At 42.5% G+C, this 14,994-nt stretch overlaps 2 protein-coding genes across 2 annotated transcripts; both read right to left on the bottom strand.

Moving 5' to 3' along the window:
- Positions 1-5,620: 5,620 nt before the first annotated feature.
- Positions 5,621-6,896, bottom strand: LOC117482469 (uncharacterized protein K02A2.6-like). The gene has a single exon (XM_034130562.1). It carries the CDS (start codon positions 6,807-6,809, stop codon positions 5,982-5,984), a length of 828 nt encoding a protein of 275 aa, XP_033986453.1. The 5' UTR covers positions 6,810-6,896; the 3' UTR covers positions 5,621-5,981.
- A 33-nt stretch (positions 6,897-6,929) lies between these two features.
- Positions 6,930-10,559, bottom strand: LOC117482479. The gene is made up of 2 exons (XM_034130566.1): positions 9,739-10,559; positions 6,930-6,934 (listed from the first exon to the last, which is right to left on the bottom strand). Exons 1-2 carry the CDS (start codon positions 10,379-10,381, stop codon positions 6,930-6,932), a joined length of 648 nt encoding a protein of 215 aa, XP_033986457.1. The 5' UTR covers positions 10,382-10,559.
- Between the last annotated feature and the right edge of the window lie 4,435 nt (positions 10,560-14,994).

Here is a 14,994-nt window from a genome sequence, read left to right as displayed (position 1 = left end):
TAAACCATTTCACTTTCAAAGATTAACATTCTAAACCTTTCCTTAAAGTGAGATCAGAGAACTATGCTGCTCTATTAATGGAACATCTCTTGATCTATTTAACAAAGTCTTTCAGGTATACAGGTGGCTGTCTCTCGCGCTCTGATCGTCTCACCACGGGTGTAGCAGGCAAGTCCGGCGGGACCGGAGTACACAGAACCACTGGCTCACTTGCAGGAGGTCCTTCTTGCTCGATTGTCACTGGAACCACAGTGTCTCTGTTGGAGTCCAGCACCGGCTCTAAGGGCACGGTGTCTGTTAATCTGGCTCTTACTTGATCCACATGCCGCTTCACGACTTGACCACTTCCAATGATCACTGTATATGACACTGGACCTGATGAGCTCTCGATGACCGCAGCGATCCATTTAGGTCCATAAGAGTAGTTTCTGATGAACACTTTATCCCCAGGTGAGAAACTTCTCAGTTTCCTGTTTGTGTCATGGGACTGTTTCTGTTTTAGTTGTTTTTTGCTGCACTCTTGTTTTCACATCTGGCAGGAGCAGAGGCCTGTACTACGAAGCCGGATTTTTGCTTAGCCGGCTGACTTCAGGGAAAACTCGGGCTTTCCGGTCCTACGACGCTGGTTCTCTTTTTAGCGGGCTAAATCTCCATGGTAACTTATGCTGAGCGGCTAACCTCCCCGGGAGGAGGTTAGGTTGCAGGCTAAGAGATTAACTCAGTGAAAGCACCGCCTGCTGACCAATCAGAGCTCCGTGTGCAGAGTTTAAAGCGATCAAGTCATATTACAGGATAGAGAACAGATACAGAAAAACTGCCGTTGCAGGAAAGACGGCCGGCAAAAATCAACTGACTGTGTGAAATGTGGAACCCTAATCCATCATCATGTGAAATTTAGAGTTCATTTAAATAATTACTTATGGGTTGAAGTCAAATTTAACATTAGAACTAAAGTCAGTCAAAATTGGACGTGCACGGATCAGAATCTAATCAATACACCATTTCCCCAGCTCTGTAATGAAAAGGATATCAAGATTAGGTACATTACAGGAGTGATAAAACATCCAAACATGCACACTTATCTTATTCTAGTAGAGATTAGAGGACAGGTCTAATGTTTGTGAACATTATTATTAACATTATACATTAACAAGTTATTTTATTTATTTTATCTTATGTACCACATTTAATTTAATAATTAATCTTAAATAACTAATAACTTTAAAGAAGGCAACAATTTACAATGTGGATAAGGTGACTACTTATCCAAAGTGTGTGGGTGTGTGAACAGCTTGTCATGTTAAAACATTTGGGACAGCAGTGAGAATGTTATGAGAAACAATTTGTTGCTTAGACTGAACTCGAAAGAAGCTGAGATTAGAACATTTTAAATAAATCAAAACACTTGCACATTAATTAAATACATTTGACATTTAGCTTGAGCTGGGTTCAATACTTTCTTTATGGTATTTAAATTGGGCTCAAGTAGAACCTTTACATGGATTTAGCTTGCAACACAAAGTGATACCGATCTCTGTCTGTTATGATTTGAAAGTCTCATGATTTAAAGTGTAGGCCTGTGAAGGAGAGGCCCTTGGAAAACATCTACTTTTTTTAACTGTAATTACTTATTGTAAAGAGATTGCAACATTATACTTTTTAAAGAATTGCTCAATTCATTTAACACATTTATTATGCACACTGTAATGAAAACGTCAACAAATATATTGATCCTGGCTTAACCAGCGACCTTTACTCTTTTGTCCATAAACTCGGTTTCAGAAAACTTGTCAGTAGTTTAACAACTATTATAATTGTAGTAATGTCTATGGAGACCCATTGGTTGATACGAGAAATCATTTGAAGCAGTTTAATAAAGAATGTTAAACTATATTTAAAACTGTAATTAAACTTCAACTTATATTAATTATCTGAATCCAGTGGCCAGTTGGAATAGATAATCAACAAAGTTTCCATTTTGCAGCAACAGCGCAAAATGTTTCAACAATAATTTGTATTATGTCTGAGTCAAGTTCTGTCTTATCAGCTTTGTTTCGGAATGTGTTCAATACATTACGTTTTTTTTTCATTATTACCATACAATACATAGATTTAAGAATAAATGAAACAAATAATACAACATTGACCTAAAACAGCAGACAGATTTTGCCACCCTGACCTCCTCAGGCAGGTCTTTATGACCAGCAGTGATGCCTCTGAGGGTCTCAGGGTGCAGGACGGGGCATAGGGTTTATAAAAGGTCACAAACATATCTTAACATACCAGCAATACCATTTAAGAATGTATTCTTAAAGTAATATAATCTTCTCTTCTTCTTACACCTACAGCGCACACCCTGAACAGTGTGCTCCTTGTTTACATGTTCCTCTGCACACTCAGATGCAGGACATACAAACACTCTTTTGCTATTTATTTTCATTTTGCAGCACATCTATACTACCAGAATTTTGCAAAACACTATATATTATTTATTTTTCTCAAGTCATTTACTTTTGGTGAGTTAACTAAAGCTTAGTTTATTTTACCCTGGCTATGGACTGATTCATTATTAGTTGTTACAAAACATACACAAGACGGCGGTTAGTACAAGAAAAACCACACTGCAATTAGACGAACAAACATGAACTCATAATAAACACCAGCGTGACAGCAAAGTTCATCCAGCTCAATTTAGTCCGGATTAAAGAGGTTTCAGAGGGTGTATACAAGTCCTAGATCGGTGCCTGAAGACCGTCCAAGAGCAATAACTAGCTTATCCTCTTGCGACCCCACTATCCCTGTTCTAGTGGTGCTATGCCCCCCCGATCAGGAGCACATAGACTTTTTTCTCCTCTACCCTTTCTATCCGAAACTACACAGTTAACTGTAGTCCTACTCGACCAGCCTATACACACGCCATCATGTTCATCACAACGATGAAACACAGTTTTGTTCTACACTTGCATGCCACTGCCCACCCGTGATCAATTAGCCTATCATTTTATGTATGCACCCCGGACCGGCACCAGCTCCTCCAGCAATGTAGGGAGCTGTGGCGCATCAGGTAATGCACGCACCTCGCACTTGTCAGCACGTCGTAAACGGCCACAAGCCACGAGAGTGCTTTTAAACCGTCTCGTTTTTACTAGAGACGGCGGTGGTGTGAGTTAAAGCTATAGACAAAAGCTGTGACTTTCTCCCTCTGAGTTCACTTCACCAGCTCATGCAGATACGGGGAGGTATTTTACACACATCCCCCGGAGCCGCAGCTGGAGCCGTGTTTTTTTTAGAGGCGCTGGGGGTAATATCTCTGGCTGCTTGTGTTAACTGCTAGTGTTGGCCGCTGAAACCCCCGGAATCTCGGCGATTTTTTCACTACAAATCTCTATTTTGATTTCACACAGAAGTTCCACTTTACTGCTGCCCTCATTAAGGTCTTTTTAAACATCTCCGTGTATGCCTGCACGGCACATACGTCCCAAGCAGCACACACAGAGTTTATTCAGAGTATTCGGCCGGAGGATTCACATCACAAATCAAAGAGTCAGAGGTTCTGACCACACGGTAGAGTTGCCACGTCAATTCTGAAGAGCCTCTCTCTATGCTAGACCTTTTAACTGGTTCACAGAGAATCAACATCTCTGAAGGAGTAGACTAAACAGCTGGGAACACTGAGCCACCTGCGTCCGACACTCGTGGCCTCAAAGATTTCACATCTTAGAGTCCACAAACACCGATAAGGAAGTGCCTCAGCGTTCTCACAACAATTACCATTCGTGCCAGACAAGTTGACCGGTCACAAACTGGTGACAACAACACATATGGCACCAATGCCTTTCCTTAAAGGAGATAACAGATGGCAGAGTAGATCATAAAACGTCACAGAGCAAAAGGTTAGATATCTAGAAGAATTATTCCTTAACATTAAGTACAGTCCGCGGCACTGTGAGTGCAGACGTCGATGTGTCCCATTATCATTCATATCATATCACATCATAATGTATCATATATTTCCTTATCTGAGTCAGCTTCTTGAGCCGTATCTGGCCGTGCAACACACAGTGTCACATACTGTATGCAGAAGTATTATTTTAAGCAACACATTAAGTTGACAAAACACTCGAGTCAAATGTAATTAAAGTCAGATCCACTCGTGTCTTGGACGGGGCAGTGATATTATAAACCTGTTAATGTACGCATTCCAACGCTTTTTCTGTTACCAGCTGTATTCACCTTGCAGGTGCAGCTATGTGGCTTTTATCCTGGATAAAGTGTTTAAGTCATGGATGTTTAAAGTTTAACTTCTTCATATTTGACTAATATTAAAGTTCAATTTTCATTCAGGAAGTATGACGCTGCGCTGTCAGTACGCTTGTCCATGTTTGAGATTGGTCGAATGGTCCAAATACCACCCCTTTCATGTGAACGCGCACCTAACTAGATAGGACACGGCTGGCTTGAGCGATCCACTTGATAACCAGCGTCGTAGTACAGTTTAGCGAGAGCGCGTATGTTTTGGATTGGGCCAACCGGCTAACTCAAACATATCCAGGTTAGGAAAATCCGGCTTCGTAGTACAGGCCTCAGGTCTAATGCAGATCTGAGTCTCCTTGACATCATCAACTCTGCAGGCGACACGCCTGTGGTCGCGTGAGGTGTGATGCGGTAACTGAACAGAAACCTTGACAGTCTAGTTTGCAATGTTTCACCTTTCATCTTTTTCATCCCCCCTTTGAAGGTTTGGACCGCCCTCTCTGCCAGCCCATTAGAAGACGGGTGAAATGGTGCTGACCTCACATGGCGGATGCCATTTTGTTTCATGAAAGTCTCAAATTCAGCACTTGTGAAACAGGTTCCGTTGTCTGACACCAACATTTTTGGCAGTCCAAAAACACTGAAACTCTGACGCAGCTTTTCAATGGTCACCTGTGATGTAGCTGACTTCACTGGATAAATATCCATCCATTTTGAGTGAGCATCCACTATCAGTAGAAACATCTCTCCCAGGAAAGGGCCTGCATAGTCCACATGAATTCTCGTCCAGGGAGACTCCGGCCACTCCCAGGGATGTAATGGTGCTGATGGTGGTGACTTGTGGTGCTTTTGGCACTCCTCACAAGACTGCACTTCCTTTTCTACATCCTGGTCCATCCCCGGCCACCATACATAAGATCTAGCCAGACCTTTCATCTTTGACATGCCGGAATGTGTTTGGTGCAGTACTTTCAATATCTTTTCCCTGCCTTTGTTTGGTACGATGACTCTGGCCCCCCAGAGCACGCAGCCATCCCTCACACTCAGTTCTTCTCTCCTCTGATGATACAGCTTGAGAGGAGCCTCAGTCACTGAAGGTCATCCCGACAGGACATAACCATGAACTTGAGACAATATTACATCCTTATCTGTCCAGTGTTTTATTTTGGCTGTGTCCACGAGTGTGTCATCCAGAAGATCAATCATGAGCACTTGTTCTGCGGTCTCACTCTCTCGCACATCTTCCGACAGCGGCAGTCTGCTTAATGCGTCCGCATTAGCGTTGTTCTTTCCTGGTTTGTACACAATGTGATACTCATAGGCACTCAGGTGCACTGCCCATCTCTGAACTCTAGGGGAACCCATCTGTGGAATGGGTTTATTTTCGTTGAAGAGAGAGATCAGTGGCTTGTGATCTGTATAGATGGTGAAAGTTCGACCATACAAGTACTTGTGGAATTTCTTGATTGCAAATATAATATAACTGCTAAGCCTTCTTTGTCTAGCTGTGAGTAATTCTTTTCAGCAGGCGCTAGGGTACGCGACATGAACCCCAAAGGACGTTCAGTTCCATCGTCCATTACGTGTGATAAAACAGCCCCCACCCCGTAAGGTGACGCATCACATGACATAATTAACTCTCGGTCAGCAGAGTAATGCACCAACACTTCTGCTGAGTTTAACAGGGCCTTTGATTTTTTAAAAGCCTCTTCCTGTTTCTTTTGCCATCACACATCTTGTCGCAGGAGCTCACGCAGTGGTGCCAATAGTGTAGCTAAGTTTGGCAGAAATGTGTTATAGTAATTTAGCAAACCTAAGTACGACTTGAGTTCAGTAACATTTGTGGGGTTGGGAGCCTCCATGATGGCTTTGACTTTCTTTTCCACAGGGTGAAGTCCCTGTGCGTCCACTCGATGTCCCAGATATTCCACTTCCTCTTCCAGGAAAGTGCACTTGCTCCTTCTCAGACGCAATCCTGCCTCCTCCAGCTTTGCCAACACTGTCTCGAGGTTCTGCAGATGGTCTTCCTCATCCACACCGCTCACCAGGATGTCATCTAAATACACTGCCACAAAAGGAATGCCTCGCAGGAGACCTTCCATTGTCCTCTGAAATATAGCTGGGGCTGATGCTACTCCAAAAGGCAGTCTGTTGTATGTGAATAAGCCTCTGTGCGTATTCACTGTTAAGTATTTCTTTGATTCATCATCCATGAGTATTTGCTGGTATGCATGACTCATGTCCAACTTTGTGAACTGTTTTCCTCCTGTCAGTGCTGCAAACAGGTCTTCCATTCGGGGTATGGGGTATTGTTCAAGTGAGGAAACTGTATTTACAGTGAGCTTGTAGTCTCCACATAGCCTTACTGTCCCAACAGGCTTCAGTATTGGAACCAATGGTGCTGCCCATTCTGCATGTTTAACAGGTGAGATTACTCCTTCTTTCAACAATCTGTCTATTTCTTCATCTACTTTGGTGCGCATGGCGTACGGGACAGACCTCGGACGGAAGAAAGGAGGGACTGCATCAGCCTTTACATGGATGGTAGCTTTCATACCTTTCAGTGTGCCAAGCTCCTCTTTGAAGACATTTTCATGTTTGCTCAGTACTTGCTGCAGCGATTTGTCCTCTGTCTTCAGGTGTTTCAGGACTCTGGATTTCAAGGTTCTTTATTGTCAATCTGACATAGTTACAGAGTAATTATGTAGTTGAAAATCTTATGTCAGAGGCTTCTCCAACAATGCAACATAATAACAATAAGAGCATGAGCAATACAAAAATAATAATAGTTATAAAATGAAATAAAGTTATGATGTGGAATAGTGCAGTATGAGTCTATATACAAGTTATTGGAATGATTTATATATATTAGATATTAGATACATACTACTGAGTAGCAGATGAATGTTTGATGTTGTTTCAACAGTTCAATTTTTTAACAGTCTCACTGCCCGCGGGAAGAAACTGTCTCCGAATCTTCTTGTCCTTGCCAGGATGCTGCGGTACCGTCTGCCAGACGGCAACAGAAAGAACAGTTTGTGGCTGGGGTGATGGGGGTCTTTGATAATCCGTAGTGATTTCTTCCTGAGCCGCTGGGAGTAAAGGTCCTCCATGGATGGCAGCTCCGTCCTGGTGATGTGCTGTGCAGTTTTCACCACCCTCTGTAAAGCCTTACGATCGAGGTCGGTGCAGCTGCCGTACCAGGCCGTCATGCTGCCAGTGAGGATACTCTCTATCGTGCACCTGTAGAAGTTGCAGAGTATCCTGGAGTCCATTTTGAACCTCCTCAACCTGCGGAGGAAGAAGAGCCGCTGTCGAGCTTTCTTGGTGATGGTGGTGGTGTGAAGAGACCATGTCAGGTCCTCAGTGATGTGGACCCCAAGGAACCTGAAGCTTTTGACTCTCTCCACCGTAGTCCCATTGATGGCGATGGGGGCGTGTCCCTCTCCCTGCTGCTTCCTGTAATCCACAATCAGCTCCTTTGTTTTGCTGATGTTGAGATGGAGGTTGTTATCCTGGCACCAAGATGTCAGGTTTTCGACCTCCTCTCTGTACGCCGTCTCGTCATCGTCTGTGATCTGGCCGATGACGGTCGTGTCATGAGCAAACTTCACGATGGTGTTGGAGCTGTGTGTGGCCACGCAGTCGTGGGTGAACAGGGAGTAGAGGAGAGGGCTGAGCACGCAGCCTTGAGGGGCACCGGTGTTAAGAATCAGGGTGGAGGATGTGATGTTTCCCACCCGCACTGCCTGGGGTCTGCCCGTCAGGAAGTTCAGGATCCAGTCACAGAGGGCGCTGTTGAGCCCGAGGTCTCTGAGCTTGATGGCCAGCTTGGAGGGCACAATGGTATTGAATGCTGAACTGTAGTCAATGAACAGCATTCTCACATATGTGTTCCTGTTCTTCGGGTCCAGGTGTGAGAGGGCAGTGTGGAGGGTAAGGGCTATGGCGTCGTCAGTGGACCTGTTTGCTCTGTAGGCAAACTGCAGGGGGTCCAGAGAGTCAGGGAGGGAGGAGGTGATGAATGATTTGACTAACCGCTCAAAGCACTTCATTATGGTGGAGGTGAGTGCTACTGGGCGGTAGTCGTTGGGGCAGGTGATGATTGTCTTTTTGGGGACAGGAATGATGGTGGAGTGTTTAAGACATGTGGGGACTACAGACTGCAGCAGGGACCTGTTGAAGATGTCTGTGAACACCTCTGCCAGCTGAACTGCACACACCCTGAGAACACGGCCAGGGATGCCATCAGGTCCAGGAGCCTTGTGTGGGTTAACCCTTTTAAAGGATTTACACACATCTGCCCTATTTAAAACAAAAGGGCAGGGTAGCTCCTGGTCCCTCTGTACCTCCACAGCCCGGCTGCTCTCAAAGCGTGCAAAAAAACTGTTCAGCTCATCTGGGAGAGATGCGCATGCAGACACTCCCGCAGCACCCCCCGCTGCTCCTTTGTAGTCAGTCATTGTCCTTAGTCCCGCCCACATATTCCTAGTGTTACAGCCTTTGAAGTCAGATTCCACCTTTTCTTTGTACTGTCTCTTAGCATTTTTAATTGCTCTCCGGAGATCATACCTAGACTTCCTGTACTCCTCCAAATCTCCCGCTGTGTGCGCGATAGTGCGCGCTCTCAGCTTGCAGCGCACATCGGAGTTTACCCATTGCTTTTGATTTGGGAATGTCCGTACAGAAACCTTCGGTACCACGTCATCGATGCATTTCCCAATGTAGCAGATGACAGTGTCCGTGTGTATGTTGATGTTATTGTCCTCAAACACACTCCAATCCGTGGATGCAAAGCAATCCTGCAGTGCCTCATCTGACTCCTCGCTCCATCGTTGTACTGTTCTTGTAATCGGTCTTGTAATCGGTCTTGTTCTTGTAATCGGTCTGATTTGTGTCTGAGCTTGATTTTTTTCCAACTCAGATGTATTTCCTCCAGCCAGCCTCTTCCCAGCAGGCTGGGGCCGTCCCCTTTAACCACAATGAGGGGCAAGTACCGCCTTTGATGTTTGTATTTCACTTTAACAAGGGCAGCTCCGACCACATTAACAGGGTCACCTGTATAAGACTCAATGTGGATTTTGGTTGGTCTCAAACATGGACTTTTTGTGTCTTTCCATAGTCTTTGAAATGTCTGTTCATTCATTATTGTGAGACTACAGCCAGTGTCTATCTCAAAGTTAACAAACGTACTATCCAGCTTCACTTCAACCATGTATGGGTCTACTCGTCTCAGGTGCACTTCACTCATGCGTCCCAATCTGAACCTCATCTTATTCAGTAAGAATGTATCTTCTTCTGAGCTATCACTTTGGCTCCGTTGCTCTTGTACTTTATGAGAACGGTGATATGTGGTTTGCCTCCTTTCTCTCTTTGGGTCTGCATTTTTGTTGCTGTTTCCATTCTGTGTAGATCTACTACGACAAGCTCTGGCAATGTGTCCTATTTTACCACATGCATGACATGTCTCTTGTTTAAACTTACAGTCTGCTGCTTCATGCTGGGTTCCCTTGCATCTGTAACACTCTTTGGTAGGTTCTCTGTGTGCATAAGCCTCCTGTGGCTTTTTATCCATTGTGAAGCATTTAGCTGTGGCCCCTTGGCTTTGTATCTCCTGTGCATTTTTATTTGCAGTCTCTGACGCCACAGCAATTGATAATGCTGTTTCAAATGTTAAATCCGCTTCTGATAAGAGTCGTCTCTGAATCCGATCTTCATTTATTCCACAGACGATCCTGTCTCTCAACCTCTGCTGCAAAGTGTTACCATAGTTGCAATCCTGCGCTAACCGACGCAGCTCAGCCACGTATTCCATTACTAACTCATTGGGCTCACGGTTGCGGGAGTCAAACTTGTACCTTTGCACAATTTCACTAGGCTTTGGGTCAAAGTGATTTTTTAGCAGCTCCACAAGTTGTGTGTAAGTCTTATCCTTGGGCTTATCCGGACTGAGGAGGTTTTTCATAAGGCTGTATGTTGATGATCCCACAACACTTATTAATATGGCTCTTTGTCTGTCTCCATTTTCAATTTCATTAGCCTCAAAAAACTGTTCCAATACCTCACAGTATTCTTCCCACTTCTGATTTTTTGCATCAAAAGGTGCCAGCGTGCCAATCATTGCCATTGTGTGTCAATGAATCCTCTCCTCCACCCGCAGACTTTGCTAATAATTTGAGCTAGCTGCCGCTAACGACCCAAACCTGCATGTAAGGTGCTAACCAGTCCGTTCGGCATGTCCTCTTTGATCCCGTATTGATCCTTGTCTTAATCCTCTTCTTAATCCTCATCGCCAATAATATGTTGTATCTTGTGATCAATAATTGTATGTCCACAACATAGGAGTAGATTTAACTGGTTTTACTCATGGATGTATAATAAGAACTGGATACAGCATGGGAGGCGGGGCCTCATTCATTCCTATGAGAGTTGCTCATTCGCGCATGATGATAAAATGGCCCAACTTTTGAGAGAGTGAAACGTCACAGATTACCCGGCATGCCTGAGAAGTACCCGTATGTGCGCTCATAGCGCATGCGCAACTTTAAACATGCCCCCCAAAATGCTCGTTCACATCAAGCACGTCAATTTGCGTACACGTAACAGCACCGCACGTTCATGACAGCATGGTAATGGTTTGTTATTATGATAGATTTGATATTAACGAGGCGGCAGTTAGCAGCTAGCGGTTAGCTAGTAATTATGCTAATTTACACATCAATCGTTATGTACTTTTATATTACGCTGTAACAGGATCTAGTGATATCCAAGCAACAGAGCTTCATTTAGCATGAAAGAATTATTGCACTGTATATATATATATATATATATATACATACAGTGAAATAAGCTTCTTAGTGCAATAAGAAGCTACAGGGACGTTAATCTACGTCGGTAATATTAACTTTATTTAATACAACATTTACGGTACAAGATTTAATCATACAGCCCATGTAGTATAATATTTTACAAATTATGAATTACAGCAAACATGTGCAATATATCCATTATTACAGCTCCGTGGGCTGGCAGTAAGGCGATATGGGTCCGTTCTTATTGTGCATCCATGGGTAAAGATAAACGCATGTTGTGCTGAACACGTAACATGAACGTGCCGGGCGGCGCGGTCCCGTGGGTTAGATGCGCGTTCATAATGCAGAGGGAAATAACTCTCAGAATAACGTTATTAGCACATTTTTACAACTTGAGGAACGAATGTTTTTAATAAGGGCTATACAAGTGTTCATACTGGGTAGTTTATTTAGTTTAAAAAAAAATATCCAACGATTTACAGACCACTCTTTCCCCATGTAAGTCAATGGGAAAAAGTGTTTCTGGGCCTGGCAACCAAAAGGAAGTGTAGTACCGCCGTTTGGCCAGCATGAATATTTTCATCTGAGTCCGGTGCACTTCCTGGGGGCTTGGTTTTACTTTGGTAACATGCTTCCGGGACTTCCTCGTGGGAACATGTACAACAGGCTCTTTTTAATACCAAGAGTGAGTTTGCCCCCTGCTGGACAAATGCAATAACATGTAATAATAACACAAGGTAAGATACCACATCCAGAATGTGGCTTTTCTTTTAAAATCATATTGTGACATTCTTACTGAAGAGACTTGCAATTATTTGCTCTAGACTTCTGCTTTCAGACGTAGTTAATTATGAAGTTATATTAATTAATGATATAGTCTTAAAGTTACAACCGGCCCTTTGAGTGCAACCATAATGCTGATGTGGCCCGTGATGAAATTGAGTTTGACACCCCTGCTTTAGACCCTTTATCAGCACGTGCTGCAGGTAGTACATCCTGAAGTAAAAGTACAAACACCACACTGTGAAAATACTCCATTATTATAATTATTACGGAAGAGCAAACCTACCAAATTAAATATATTTATAAAAATACATACATTGAATAATATGCTATTTAATTTACTGATTTAAATATTACCCATGCATGTAGGCACTAGTTGATTAAATGTGACATACATTGATACTTTAGTTTTAATGTGCTTCTTTATTCACCTTTTCTTTTTAAATGTGTAAAAGGAAATCAAAACAAATACTTTGGATTAATTCAAATTGCGCGAGAATAATTCATAAAGAAATCAATGAATAAATATGTTCAATAATAAATTAAACACATCTAAAATGTTACTTGATAAAGAATAGGGGAACTCGTACAAATGTCATTAAGTCATTCAAACGTTAATATAAATTAATGTAAAATCTCAATCAATCAATTATTGCCAACATGTATATTCTGTGTGTATATATATATATACACAGAATATATATATTTTGAGAGAGATATACACTAGTATTAGACGCAGTCAAAAGTTTGGACACATCTTGTCATTCGAAGATTTTTATTTATTTAAATTGGTTCTACTTTGTAGATTTATACTGAAGACGTCAAAACTATAAAAGAACACATGGAATGATCTAGTAAACAAAAATGATTTATATTTTGCTGGCTACTGCAGAATGCTGTGGTAGCCATGCTGGTTAAGGGTGCCTTGAATTCTGAATAAATCACCAACAGTGACACCAGCAAAGCCCCCCCCCCCACCACCATCTCACCTCCTCCTCCATGCTTCACAGTGGGAACCACTCATGAAGAAACCATCCGCTCACCTTCTCTGCGTCTCACAAAGACACGGAGGTTGGAACCAAAAATCTCAAATTTGGACTCATCAGACCAAAGTAATAATAAATTAATAATACATTTAATTTATATAGCGCTTCTCATCTGCCAAGACAAATCTCTAAGCAAATTCGAAGTACAGATTTCCACTGGTCTAATGTCCAGTCCTTGTGTTTCTTGGCCCACACAATTCTCTTCTTCTTGTTGTTCGTCCTCAGTAGTGGATCTTTGCAGCAATTTCAAAGTTACTTTAAAAGCGTCAGAACAGTGGTTTCTGAACTGCATTATGCTGCGTTCACAACGGACGCGATGCGAATATTCTCATCGCTCTAACCGCTGGAGTTTCACCGCGGCTGTCAGCTGTGTTTACTCCTGTCATTCAAACAGGACGCGCTGGAGAGGGGGCGGGGCTTATATCCATGTAAATACTGTGGTGGAAACCAACTACGACAAAATTAACCTATTTGACCGTGATTTAATTGTAATACACGTTTCAAAATGATGCCGAAGTAACTACATACTGACAACGGTTAGTAAAAACCATGCTTTGACAAGTGTGCAGACAAGACGGCAGGCGAAAAACTTTTAAATGCGTGTTCTCTGAATGGAGCGATCTCCATTCGATCAGATCAGAAACTAACATGTATCTGCTCCGTCCAAACTCACAACAACGTCCTAAAGACAGAATTAAAGCAGCGACTGTATTCACCATGACACAGACAGTCTGTGGTTTGTACATGTTTAACTTCTGTCTAGTTTCTGAACAGATATGAGGAGCAGTGAGGAGTTGATTAAAGACACACACACACACACACACACACACTTTTGCATTTCAAAGTATTGCTTGTTCATACAGTTGAATGTTTGAGCTTCACTGTGCCCTGCTGAATGATGAATGTGCAGAGTTGGACCCTTGAAGGCTGTTTCTTCTGCTCTGAAATGGAATATATTTGTTACATATTAATAGAATTTTAGATTTTTTGATTTGATTTTGGATTTGTGAATGGGAGAAGTAGTAGATGGAAAAAATACCAAACACTAATTATTCATTTCATTTTATATACGGTAATGCTAAGGAGGCATATGATGATATAATGTTTGACATTATTGATATTAAAAAAGTGATTTGTTTTCCATGTCATTCATGTGTTTTTCTTATCAGAAAGTGAAGTTATTTATTTGTAAGCTCCAAATCCAAATGTTTCCCTCAATGGCCTTTGTGCCCTGAAAAAATGTGTGACACCAAAGGCCAAATGGCCTTGCCCCTAAAATGACGAAAATCCAAGCCTGATCCTCAGTAGTGGATCTTTGCAGCAATTGGACCATGAAGGCCTGATTCACGCAGTCTCCTCTGAACAGTGGATGTTAAGATTGTCTGCTCCTTGAGCTCTGTGATCATCTATGTGAGCTCTAATCTGAGGTGCTTTAATTTGCGGTTTCTGAGGCTGGTAACTCTGATGTATTTATCCTCTGAGCAGAGGTAACTCTTGCTCTTCCTTTCCCGGGGGGGTCCTCATGAGAGCCAGTCTCATCATAGCATTCGATGGTTTTTGCGACTGCACTTGAGGATACATTCAAAGTTCTTGGCATTTTCCGGATCGACTGGCCTTCATTTCTTAAAGTGATGATGGACGGTCGCTTCTCTTTACTGGGTTGAGTGGTTCTTGCTATAATATGGATTACAACAGCAGTCAAATAGGGCTTTCCACTGTGCACTAACTCTACCTCTGCTCAACACAACTGATGGTCTCAAACACATTAAGAAGGCAAGTCATTCCACACATTGACTCTTGACAAGGCACACGTGTTCATTGAAAACCATTCCAGGTGACGACCTCATGAAGCTGACTGAGAGAAGCCAAGAGTGTGCAAAGCTGTCATCAAGGCAAAAGGGGGCTACTTTGAAGAATCTAAAATAAAAATCATATTCTTGATTTTTAACACTTTTTTGTTCACTAGATAATTCCATATGTGTTCTTTCATAGTTTTGATGTCTTCAGTATTAATCTATAAAGTAGAAACACATTTAAATAAAAAACATTGAATGAGAAGGTGTCCAAACTTTTGACTGGTACTGTATATAAAAAACACA

Source organism: Trematomus bernacchii, unplaced genomic scaffold, assembly GCF_902827165.1.
Source record: "Trematomus bernacchii unplaced genomic scaffold, fTreBer1.1, whole genome shotgun sequence".
NCBI classification, from domain to species: Eukaryota; Metazoa; Chordata; class Actinopteri; order Perciformes; family Nototheniidae; genus Trematomus; species Trematomus bernacchii.
Note: the sequence above shows the minus strand (reverse complement) of the source record. Positions and strands in the feature narration are given on the sequence as shown.